Source organism: Jatropha curcas, chromosome 5 (genome assembly GCF_041381405.1).
Source record: "Jatropha curcas cultivar XTBG-Jc1 chromosome 5, XTBG_Jcur_1.0, whole genome shotgun sequence".
Lineage (NCBI taxonomy): Eukaryota > Viridiplantae > Streptophyta > Magnoliopsida > Malpighiales > Euphorbiaceae > Jatropha > Jatropha curcas.
The window spans coordinates 21,032,091-21,045,716 of record NC_143155.1 but is presented as its reverse complement, the minus strand read 5'-3'; the positions used below and the strand labels follow the sequence as shown (position 1 = coordinate 21,045,716).

The following is a 13,626-nucleotide window of genomic DNA, read 5'->3' as shown; positions in this document are numbered from 1 at the left end:
TGCTCTGCAATTTCTATCTATTTATATTTATACATGCTTAGCCGGATATTTGTTTAGTTGGGTTGAGTTCAACACTTCCACTCTTTGATATCAAAATACACTAGAACTTGTAATTTTATAAAGTTCTATAAAATTTTTTGGTATGAATGAAAATTCATTTGGAATTCTACATTTTTGATTCTATGAAACCAGTTATGTTGAAACTAATTTTACTAAAATTGATAAAATTTGAAAATTGAATTCTAAATTGAAATGAGTGACTACTGAAGCTAATAAATTTAAAGTACAAGCTGGTAAAGTTACATGTTTAGAACTAATTTTACAATTAGTTCAAATATAGAAAGTTCATTTATGAATTAACATGATTACATAAAATAAATTTCATATGAATCTATTACAAATTTTTTATGAAAATTCACTTTGATCTCTAGTTATTTAAAATCATAAAACATTTAATATTAAATGTCATGCTGATTAAAAGTCCAATACAAATTCAAATTCATTTCATATGACTAGCTATTAAAAAAGACATTAAATTCTTCTGAAAATTATGTAAATTTTTTTTGCAGCAAACGCAAGTTAGCATAGCAAATGGCAATTCATAAAAAAGCACCAATACTTGAATCAATTAGAACATTTATGGTCAAAAAAAATACTGAACAGTTAATAGCTTAATAAGGCAATATGACTTGAGTTTCATCATATTAATCAATTTAAACCTAAAAAATCCTAAATAAAAATTTGCAGTTCAGTTAGGTTCGATAGGTTTAAAAAATTTTCAAATCATACCAAACATATGCTCACCCCGTAATGAAAAATATTGATGCATAATCCATGCAAACAGAAACTGAGCTTGTTGGAACTAAATTACATGTATTGAAAAAGAACATTTCAACCCAAAATACATTTAAATATGGCAAGCCTCTTTACATATACTGATGCTTTAAAGATCACTTCTTGGACCTTGCCTTAAATATGTTCTCCTTGTAATATTTGAGCTCCCTAACACTCTCTCTAATATCATCCATTGCTCTATGTTTATTTTCCTTTGGAGGCGCTCGCTTCTGATCTGTTTGACATGAAAAACGCTATTCAAGCTTTTAAGATCTTAAGCATTTCTGAGCCGTCATGTATGAGCTCAAATGCAGACAAGCATAACTGAATGACTTGGTAGTTGTAGTGATACAGAACAAGAAAATTTTGATAGTCTGTGCATGTAAAAGATTTAATGGAGATTTCTGAAACGATACTAAAAAAAGAGAAGAGGTCCACGATTGAAGGGAAAAGAAGAATGGAAATCATCACTCAACATTTTCAATCTCTCAAGATCTGTAAGAATTAGCTAGCTTGGTTTATTGTAACTCACAGCAGCCTTACGCTGAATCCCATAAACACCCTAGAGAGTGGAGAGTATCGCAGAATTTACTGGTACATTCAAAACTAAGGTTGGGCAAAAAACAAACAAAAAAAAAAGATGAAGTAAAAAAAAGGACCAACCTGAAACTGAACAATCAATCAAAAAATTGGGGAAATCAACCGCTGAGTTCAGCAAAATATTTTCAGTTTTAGAACTGATGATTAATTGAACTGGAAGTGCATAAACATATAGGTAGTATAAATTTATCAGATAAATATTCTTAACCTCAAAGGAATTTCAGTTCTCTCTTTTTGAGAAAATGAGTGACTCAAAACTAACAGTTAGTCAAATTGTAACTGAACTCCGTTAATTGCATTTCTTTCCAAGTAAAAAGCAATATTACTTCAATTTAACAACTATAAGAATATAAGCTGATAGATGAATGCTTGCAGCACTCATCCACCCACTGCAATCGTGATAAATAATGGATGTTACAGAACTAAATTTCAGAATTAGCATGGTAATGTAGATTTTTACCTCTGGGATACCAACGAATGCACAATGCCTTGACACTACTAACATCAACGACGACATGGGAGAAGAGACTAGCCAAATCCGGCAAGTACTTCTGCAAAATGATAAAAAATTGGTTACAAAGAGGACAATGAAACTATATAGAATTAAAATAATAGAAGTTGGAGAATGATTATTCACTGCTGGGAGAATGTGCAATATAAGGATGGATGTAGCACATACTTTATGCTTTCAAATAATGAAAGAGCAAACAGAAAATAAGGATCCATGGTAGAATTAGGATGAATAGCTAATGACCACAATAATGCATTAATCACACATATTATGCACAATAGAGGAAAGGTAAAGTATAAACTTCTCTCAGATACCTTTAGGAATAGGAAATCCACATACACAGAGTTTCCTGCCAAAAGTGGGGTGTATGTACCGATGTGTCTCTTGACAAATTCAATAACCTGCATGATTCCAGCACAATTATATTATAGCATACTTTGATTTGTAGAACCAAACCTATGATTACATTATCTTATGAGGTAAAAACCAAAGCAACAAACAAGATTGCAACGGTCTGAAATTACTTTATACAAAATGAGGACACAATGCTAAAGCAAGGAAACTTAAAATAATTAGATCCTAGTAGATTTAAAATGGAAGGAAAAAGAAACATGACCATTCACTCGTATGCCAATGCAAACATTATATACTATCAAGAATGATCTTTACATCTAAAACATATTCACTTGTATTCAAAGGGGAAAATTTTTTTTTTCAAAAAAAAAAAAAAAAAAAAAGAAAGAAAGAAAGAAAGAAGAGCAAGAAATAAATTTAAAAAACATTCACTCTCAAAAATAGCTGAAAATACAGAAACACAGGAAGAATAGAACACAATAACTCTATGATGCATAATCTGCGTACAACACTTGAATGACAAATTTCGCATCAAGATCAGTTATAAAGCCAAGGTTTAGCAAAAAGAAATTGGAAGAGCCAATTGGAGCTGATAGGCACAGTGTTTAACACTTTGTGTGGATTGCATTGGAGTGTGAAATAAGGCAAGGTGCTCTACCAAATAAACTCATAAAAAACATGTTTTCCCATGTAGCATTCAGCAAATTGAGCACCTTTTGGTTTTTGTCAGACTTGCAAAATTGAAGCTACAATCAATCATTTATCGCAGTGTCTAACAAAATGCAAGATGGTTGGAATTTATCCTTTCATGGTGGTACAAAGCCCAACAGTAGAGGCAGTTCTATAACATCTTATGCAGCGAATTTTAAGCTCCTTTTACTAAAAAGGCTCTTACCTTGAAACTCTAGATTCTACTACTACCCATATATACCAGCACAATGGTTTCCCACATCCAGCCATCCTTTTCTCTGCAGGCCAACTCAATACCCAGACAAGCTACAAATCCTAGATTCTTTTCCCTATATGTATAAAGTTCAAAAGCCTGATTTTACACATATGGTAAAACAAATAAATAGTCACTCAGATAGCTCATATCATCCATGCATCATGTAATCAGAAAGTGCAATATTAAAGCAGCTTGCTTCAGGCAAGCATGTCCTTGCTAATCAAGGGCAGTGGTTCTCTCTAAATACACTCGATAGATTTCTTTTAAACCTAGAAAGGAATCAACAGATGGATAGGAATAAAGGATCATGTAACAAGGATGTCAGCGACCAGGATGCATAAGGGGTAGCCTGCCACAGTGCTAAATGTAGCTAAGGTCAAACTTCTGCAGCAAGTTCACTTGATCTGAGCACTCATCATCCAGTATAATAAGAATCACGCTTTTGGTCAATAGCCCCAACAAGAAGAGTGATTATAAGCATAATCCTTTGTCTTTGATACATAATCAATAGTCAACCACAGTTAAAATGGGGAGGAGTGTTAAGGGGGTAAACTTACACCACCCTCCCTCCTTTTTCTTAACCCCAAAACAAAACTTAGAGCATAGGCACAATGTGCAAGTGTGGCCTGAGAAGGCCAGGTAAAAATAAATTAAAAATTTGCAAGAGGAATTCAAAACTAGATTAAATACAGGAACTATATAATCAAATTGACCAAAGTTACCAATCTTCAAAGCATCCATCCAACCACTAGGAAAAACCACAAAACAAATAAACTGAACAGAAATATCATTTTCTTTTCATCACTTATTTGAGACAACACATTCAGAACTCTGACGAAGCTTGTAAAAATGACTATCATGAAATGGACTTTGACCATAAATTTCAGATAATAATAATTGTATCAGACATATCTAACTTAAAAAGCAAGATGACTAATCAAGGCACACTTGATTTTGTTACAAGTTTACAACTGTATACCTAGATAAATTAGACATAATGCATGGCTCCACCAGAGACATTGATGGTATGTCTCAATCTGCCATTCCATCATCGTGGAAAGGCAAGTGAAAATTTATCTCAAAACCATTTAAAAGAAGACAACATAACAAAAATCTCTTAAAGCTATCAAAAGACCATGTGAAACACTTTTTTCAGCACAACCAAAAATAAAGAAAAAAGGAAAGGAAAAATCTGCCCACAAGCTAATTAATTTAGCTCCATAATTGATCGCTTTAGCCAGAATCATTCACATAATCACTTACAGTTACTAAAGGCCTAATAACCACAATAAACCATATCAACTGTCTAAAATATATGCCAAAACATCCATTCAACTTAAGAAAAATCTTGCAAACCTGCTTCTCAGCTTCCCTTTCACTCACTGAACTTTGCAGCACTTTATCTGTCAAACCTAGAACAATTTGCGAACTTGTTAAATTTCATTGAAGAAAGCATGTAAGTTGTCTTTTTATCGTTTGTCTTCTTACCACTAGCTGCATGATGACTTTGACACCATTCTCCCATCTGATCCAAGCACTCCTTACTTTGATGGATGATCAAATCTGGACCCTAAGATTGGAGACAATGTTGAAAATGAGTTAGAATGCATCATACCTAGATGACACCAAATCAAACACAATGGCACAAGCATGACTAGTGCAACATAATTAGGTTCAAATAACATAGCAGATTTAAGCGTACAAACATATTCAAACACTTTGTTTACAAACTATGCTTCACAACATTCAAGTTTAATTGAAAGTAAATAGCCCATTGCAGTGTAACATAGCTTACATAGAAAAAGATAAATAATGCAATTTAAAATGCAAAATTTATTCATTTGACCTAGAACCATTCTTAAGAAATGAAGGCTAAGCCACTTTTCCATATCATCAAAGTGTAGTATGAATAATTTTAATTCATTGTCATAGATCTCTTATATCAAGGACATGGTTAGAGGTTTTATATCAAGGGCATGGCTTCTCTCTTACACTAAATTTAAACATAAAAAAAAAGCAAAGGTGATAAGCGAGTCCTCGTGAAACAATTAGGTAGAAAATTTGGCTTCATCCATTTGCTACATACAACTTGACGGACAAATCCTCCTTATCTTGTGTTTAGTGCATTTTGGGACACGATAAGCTTGTCCCAACAAGGACTTTCTCCTGTCACAATCGTGTGATTTTTTAGGAGGACAAGCTTGGGCAAGCTGAAACCTGTCAAATGTATGCCAGTTTATAAAATCTGTTATAATTTACCACATGCTGAAACAATTGTGGAATGGGTCGCATTACAACTATGTAGCTTCCTAGAGAATAAGTTGACGCGGGAGCAAAGTTTTTGTTTGTGATACTGTTCACACTATTATAGCAAATTTTCAAGTTAAGGTTATTGTGTTTTTAGTCAAACTTATTTAGAATTGTCATACTGTTTCTATCAGGATTTGATGTTCAATAATTTATTTTATTAGGATGTTATGTTCACAACCTTATTCTATTAGAATTTTAAGGCCTTATTCTAGTAGGATTTTAGTATCTATACGAAGGGTTGTAAATTGTAATACTCAATTTAGAAGCAGATTTCTGAGATTTTAAAAAAAAAAAAAAAATAGAAAGGGTTGTGTGGTCCATTCCATGATTGTGTTACAGTAGTTTCAACAAACAGCAATATTTTGCTATGAAAATCACAAACCATTTCAAGATTCAAACACGAATGCAATTAAATAAACACAAAACAAAGCCATAAATCAAGCATCATAAAACAGTCCAAAATACCTCCACCGATTTAGTCAAATTGCCATCAGTGATAATACAAGCAATCTCCAGTATTCTATCAACTTCAATATTCAAACCTGAGCAACAGTGCAAGCAAAATAAAGAGTAAATATTTGCATTCTTGTTTTGACATCATTGTACTAGCTAATAACCACATAATTGTTCAAACAAATAATGTAAGTGGCACAAAAATCAACAACAATAACAAACTTATGCTCAGCATTGTGCTTATGAGCACATTCAATGCAAATAAACACACCAAACATTTCAAACACAATGAAAAATCACTTCTATAACTTGTATGGTATTTGATAGATAACGTAAAACCCTTAAGGCAAAGCACATACATGGGAGAAAAACATCAGGACCTTTTCCCACTACATTTTGAAAATTTTGATTTTTCACAAGACTTTTCATTTTACTAATATGAGTAAATTAATCTCCTCTATAAGATGATCTTATTCAGCAAAAGCATAGTTTTAATGTATTAGGAGTTTCAATATTATCTAAGGAATTTATTTTCTTCCTTATTATTATTACAAATTTTCTTTCCTAAGATGATATTTCCCAGGAAAAGCGAGCTTCAATCCTTCTATTTAAGAGTTTTTTCTACGTAGGTATTTACTTGTTACAATTTTTTTTTTCTATTTTGGAGTTGACTCCAATGTCTATATGGAAGCACCCTTTCTAAGTTCCGTAATCCAATAATGTTGTTTGGTGAGAAGAACAGATATAGGATTTGACGCTAATTCACATTTTGCTGCCTTCCATCTTCTTCCCCATTATGTTTCCCTCTCCTTTTACTATTATTTCATTCATTCTTTTTCCTCTTTTTCAACTGCATAACACAATTATGTAAAAGAACTGAAAAAACCCAATTTGCCCCCCATGAATTCTAATGCTTTGGTTAATTGAGTCCTCTTACTTCAATTTGAGCCAATTGAATCTTGAAACTCTTATTTTTAATCAATTGAATTCTCATTGAACGCATGATTGTAACAGACAGTTAAGTGGAACCTACTTCACAAACTTAGGGGTCATTTTTATTGACTTAGAAGAGAGAAGCTAATTTCGCCATCATTAATAGCTCACTTAACCTTAAATTACATGTAAATTGGGCCCATATTCTTTTCATTTCATTTAATAACAACAACTTTAATAATGTGTCTAACAGTGACCTTAAACGATGTTCCATTAAGGACTCAATTCACTAAAAATAAGAGTTCAAGGATTCAATTAGCTCAAATTCAAGGAGACTCAATTGACCAGAAGTATCAAAGTTCAAAGGGAAAATTTGGTTTTCCCCTCATAAAATCTTACCTTGCATCAACAAATCTAACATGTTTGAGCTCAATGGCAAAGCAGCATGCCATCTGACACAGCATATTCTTTCAACTAAGAAACTTTCAGCATGCCATCTAACAAAGAACATTGTTTAAACTAGAGAGTGGAACTTCAGGCTTGCCATTGTAACCTTTACATGCATCCATGCTTAATTGAGTTTCTGTTTCGTCATACTCTTGTGCAACATCTACTTGGTTGAACTAATCATAATGTTTGTGATTCAGGTAGTTTTCATCTAACATGGGCATAGAATTTGAAGTATACTATTGTAATATTGTTTACAATTAAACCAAAATACGATGCACAGTAACCAAAACTCATATTATCAAAAGGCACTTTATTGCATGACTATCAATCCTATTGATTATGTTTTTTTTTTTTTCCCCCATTCAAACCAGATAGGAAAAATAAAAACTGAAAATGATATAATAAAAATATGATAACAAGTCAATAACTATATGGGCAATTAGAACAATGACATTATATTACATCTAGTAGAATCGCAATCATAAAACATAAAACAGCCAGGATTCCAGATACATACATCCTGCATCTGCCTAGGGTAGCTGCCCAGTGCTGACAGGAATTTATTACCCCGTGCACACAAGATTTTGAGAAAGAATAACATAATCTTTTAAAATATATATATATATATATATATATATATATATACACGCCAATTTAAAATCATTTTTCAAAAAAATTCGTTTATGGCTTTGCTCTTTGGTCAACGACAGGGAAGAACGCAAAGATAAAATAATGGACACAGTTACCGGTCATTTCCATGTCGATCCAAACAAGAGGCATTTTGTACGCTGTTGAAGATGTGACTAGATTTTGTTCATGCTGTTTCTCTTTTTCTAACCCCAAACCAGAGACAGATCCATTTAGCTTGTTCCTACTGCTTTCTGTTCAGTCAAAGAGAAATATCAATTATCAAGCAACTTGAGTACAAATAAAATATTTTATCACCTTCAATGCCAGTTGGATGTCTTATCAACCAAATGAGAAGAAACAACTGAATTTCTAATAAATAATTTCAAAAAATAATCACAGATAAAAACTTTACACTCACACAGCCATAGGCCAAGAAGAACAACCTAAACCCAGTGTTAACATTGTAAGCAACCATTGGGAAATAAAGCTCCAAATAGGCAAGAAATAACCTAAACCAAATTAGAACTTTCTCAAGCATGCAGTGGTATATGAACCTCAACCCTAACAGCATCCAATTTGTTTATATGACTGCATACAAGGAATCGTCGCATCAGTACCTGTGTTATTTGTAGAGACTGGTGTAGCTTTGGAGGAAGTAGAAATGGAGGGAGAAGCTACAACATCCACTTGATCATCTTCAGCATCAAGGTCCAACACAGAAAATGCATTCGAAAGGTAGTCCATGCTTTTCGTTTGCTGCCAATTGATGAGGCAAAGTGAGACTACTCTCTAGTTCAAGCAAAAAAGTCAGATTACTTTCAAAATGGGTTCTAATCTACACCTTGGTGACAAGACGCCACTATCAGATGTGCAATTTTCTTCAAATGAGCCAGATTTCAAAATGAAAGCAAACAAAATGACTACCATCATATACCATTATCAACTGTCGTCTATCTTTCGACCAATGCAATCAAACCAAATAAATAAATAAAAACAACTCACCAGATATTTAAGCACTTCTTAAACTGGCTTTATCAAGAAGTTGAAAATTTAGACAGCACTATAATTTATTTCCTGAGACAAAATCAAGTTATGGTAGCGTTGCAATGAAAATCCCTCATTTTTTTTTTTTTTTTTTTTTGAGCAGCAAATGTTTCTACAGGATCAGTAACAAGACAATAATCACTATACCTATGAGCAAAAAGAGATAAACCGAATTGCAGAGTTGGTTTCAAAAGCTAATTTCAATCAACTCAGAATCACATTCATAAGCCAAAAGGAGAGGACCATTTTTACCATTTGGCGGATACAACACATAAACAAATAATCAAAACTAGGATTCAGACCACAGAAAAAGTTTCCCCGTAACAAAAGGATTTAATAAAATAAAAGAAAGAACCTTCAAAATCTCTTCAAAGCGGAACTCAAGAGCATGCCCCGTGAAGCAGCTGCAACAACAACCTCCACCTGCCAATTACCAACGCCTTTACGAACAGTACCCTATTTTCTTTCAATCTAAATATAACGTGTACTCTCTATTTCGTAATTTCTCCAATTTTAAATGAATAAAATAAGGAGTTACGGAGACAGAAGAGTACCGCTGGTGGCTTGTAGTTGCCGGTGGAGAAAACCAATGGAACGAAGAAATGAAACTAACTGTTACGACTTCTGAATAGTTAAAAGCATCGGAGGTCGTGTCCGGCGAGTGGAGACTGCTGAGTGATAACTGATGTGACGAGAGACTTGGCAGAGAAGGGAGACGAAGAAACTACTTGCAGGGGAGAAAAAGTGACAGCATTTGAGGCCTAATTCGTAATTACCATAAAAAATCTCACGGTTTGTGTTATAGGAAATTAAAAGGTAAAAGTTAACTGGATTTAGATATTTAATATCTAGATTTTAGAATATATTTTAAAAAGATCACTATCCAGTAATATTAAAAAAATTTATAATTAAATATTATATTAACTAATTATAAATTAAGATCTCAAATAATAAATATTACATATTTTTATTAAAATCTCTTAATTAGCTATGGTTTAGGATTATGGTTTAAAAATAAATCACATTAACTATAATTATTCAATAATTTAGGATATTTAATAAAATTAGTTATGTTTATATAAACTCTAAGAGCTGTCCCTCCAAAAAAAAAAAAAAAAAAAAAAAAAAAAAAAACTCTAAGAGATGTATATTATTATCTTTTCTATAATTTAGAATATTATATGTTTTTAATTAAAATATTTTAATTGATGTAGCTCATTTATTTTTCATTAAAATATTTTAATCGGTCATATTAAAGATATTTAGAATTTTCGAGTAAAACCTTTTAATTGGTAACGATGGAGAATATTTTAGTATTTCTAATTAAAATCTTTTAATTGATCGTACCTAAAAATATTTTAGAATATTTCAAATTTCATTGAGTATAAATTATGAATTATATATAGTCCTTGTGGGACAAAATGCCTAATATTTAATTATAATACGAGTCTATGAGTTAATTTAACCCACCATTTTTCCTTGAAAGAAATTGAAATACCCTGAAAATTTATTTTCAAAACTTTGGAATTTTTATTAAATCAAAAACCCGAATTTTGATAGTATGGGTTGTTAAGACTTTGCAAGTTTAACTTGAGCCTGAATTTGAATTGGGCCCAAGCCCAATAACAGACTGTCCGAAAATTTTGATGAAATAAAATGGAATGCTACTATATAAACTAATTATCCTAAATTAACTTAGTGTTATTATTATTGTTGTATTATTAGAAAGTAAGTTGAAGAAATGTTTTATGACCCAACTAAAACAATTATATAAATCGAACCGGACCCGGAATCAATTTGAATTGTCGAAAACCCCACGAATAATCCGAAAATCGAGTGAAAAACTCGAAAACCAAATAAAATGAGACCAAACCATTAAATCAGACCAAACCGGTTCAAATCGAACCGGAATGGTCTAGAAGCCACTTTCTTTCCTTTTCTCTTTTCTTTTCCTTTCCCTCCTCCCCTTCCTCCCTTCTCCTTTCTCCGGGATGGCGCGACAGGCTCCTCTTCACCTTGCGCTACGCTTCCGGCCACCACTCATTCGAAATGGAGTGGCGATCGGTTCGTTTGTCGTCGGTGGTCACGATTCTAGCCTCCCTTCACGTCGATCGAGCCTGTAGCGGCGCAGATGGAGCTGTCTTCCTCGCGACAGTCGCTCTTCTCCATCTACGGCGATCTACGCGGTTTCTGGCGGTCCCAGTGGAGGAGACAGGCGCCAATCAACTCTCCACGACGCTGTGAGTACTTTCCCTCTATCACTTTGCGATTTCAGCGAAGCTTGAGACGTGGTTGTGTGTGGAGGAGGTGCAGCGGCTGTCGGACCCGATCCAGCCAATTAGAGGATCGATCTCATGAAATTAACACTAGAAATGGAATCCTTGGTGAACTTTGAGTCGAGTAGTGTGATCATTGTGAATTTCTGGGCGGTTTGACGTTTCCGGTCACCGTGCACGGCGGTCGGCGGCGGCGGTCCGGTGACCGGCCGACGGCACTCCGGCGAGGCCCCGAGAGACAGAATCCTCTTCTCTTCGCGCTGATCATGGAATCGTCGTCCGATTCCCAATTGGTACGTTCTAAGACTCAACTCTAAATTTTTATATATAAAGAATTAATTGACTAATGAATTTAATCGAGTTATTAAATAGACTAAATTGAATAACAAGAAATTAACTTATTTGACTAACTTAAAAATATATGAACATTTATAATCTTTTGTAAATAAATTAGATTGATTAGTGTGCGTATTTGGATAGCGAACATGATTGGTTAACTGGTTTAGGACTTTAGAATAAACTAATTGTAAATTAGTTTAGATCATTGTTAAATAAATTACATGATTATTGTTATGATTAGGTGATTTGAGGAGAAAGAATAAATTAGAATTAGTTAATTAGTTAATTAGTTAATTAGATAACTATTAGATTAAAACTAACCGATTGTGCATAAGAGAAGTAAGGCGAATTTTAGTTGGTTAACGGCTAAAATCGAAATTGGATAAATTAAGACTTGGGAGGCCAAGCCATTTTCAATATCGATATAAAAATCGAATTTTTAATAGGTAGTAGTTATAATTAGTTATGGCTAAAATATGTTTTAGCTGTTTAACAAATTAGTTACCGTAAAGCTAATAATTTAATTAATAAATGATCTTATATGGATATTATTAGAATTAGTTTGTAAATTTTTAGTTGACTGTTGATATTGTTGTTATGGAAGGAGGATGGGATTTTAAATTGATTGATTGCCCGACGGATGGGCTGTGTGCATTGATTGAGAAAGAGATAATGATATTGTGATATGTGAGCAGGTAGATAGTCCGATTTTTAGGGGAGGTGCTGCCGAAATTTTGATAGAAACTAGACTAAATTTTTATTAATAACATAATTAATAAGTTTACTTAGAGTAGTTCTATAATTTGGTACATAATAAATCTGGTGCTCTGATTGTTTATTATCTTTATTATAGATTTCATTATTTACATATTTACTTATTTATTTTCATCCTTATTGTTATTATTGTTATTTATTTTATTATTGTTGTTTATTGTCAATACTATTATTTATTTATTTATTTGCATTGATTTTTGGATGTTTAATTGCGCATTGCATTACAATGTTTAATCGATCAATATGCCTGCATTTAATTGCAATGTTTGATTAATTGTGTTGTGATATTGCTGTGCTTTGCTTGTGTGGAATTGGGATGAAGTGGGTCACCATGGGTTTGTGAGACCGTTACCGTTATATGGATCCTGATTACCGTTACCGTTATATACCGTTACTGTTATATGGATCCATTACCGTTAGCCGGGTAAATGGGAGATCGGCGCCCCCGTGTGCACCTACCGTTATCGTTACCGTTAACCACGGGTTGGCTTCTCGTCGTTGCGCACCGGACAGTCTAGATTTGATTGCAGCCCGCAGGGTGGCCTCCTGTTGTGAGCGCTTGATGATCTAGATTGGATGGAGACCACCGGGTTGCCTCCTGTTGGTATGAAAAAGAAAAGAGAGGATAGAAAAACAATGAGAGGGCTGGTCAAGTGAGGATTAGACCGGTCGGCCAGTATGGGGGATCGGCTCCCTGGTGCACATGTGAGAGGATGAGCCATGTGGGAGGACGGCTCATCGGGGGTTCGGTGACTCCACTGACCAATTTCCACGTGATGTGATTATTTGAAGGTGATATTGTTTGTGAGTGCTGGTGACATGCCATTTGTGTGACTGACTGCGTGAGCATATAACTAGTCGGATGACTAGATCGATATGTTTACACATTTGTGTGACTGCGTGTGTCGTGCAATAATTATTACTCCTTAGAAAACTCACATGTCTTGTTTGTTTGATTCTTTTTTTTCAGGAACTAAGTTTTTCTTAAATCCAATTTAGGCTATGTTTCTTCGGTGCAGGACAATAGAGAATTTTCCTAGTTCCATAATTATTTTACTATGTAATTATGTGTATAAAAAGCTATGTATACCAAAGAGTTAGTAACTCCGCAGTTGTAGGATTTACATATAATTCGTCTAGTATTAACATAGACAAAAATAATTCTGTAAGCC

At 33.6% G+C, this 13,626-nt stretch overlaps 1 protein-coding gene across 1 annotated transcript; it reads right to left on the bottom strand.

Annotated features, from left to right (window-relative positions):
* Positions 1 to 808: 808 nt before the first annotated feature.
* Positions 809 to 9,845, bottom strand: LOC105636671 (Polynucleotidyl transferase, ribonuclease H-like superfamily protein). Its single transcript, XM_012219996.4, has 10 exons — positions 9,620 to 9,845; positions 9,421 to 9,488; positions 8,639 to 8,777; positions 8,138 to 8,272; positions 6,021 to 6,097; positions 4,734 to 4,815; positions 4,602 to 4,657; positions 2,260 to 2,346; positions 1,895 to 1,985; positions 809 to 1,069 (listed from the first exon to the last, which is right to left on the bottom strand). Exons 3-10 carry the CDS (start codon positions 8,763 to 8,765, stop codon positions 951 to 953), a joined length of 774 nt encoding a protein of 257 aa, XP_012075386.1. The 5' UTR covers positions 8,766 to 8,777; positions 9,421 to 9,488; positions 9,620 to 9,845; the 3' UTR covers positions 809 to 950.
* Positions 9,846 to 13,626: the final 3,781 nt, after the last annotated feature.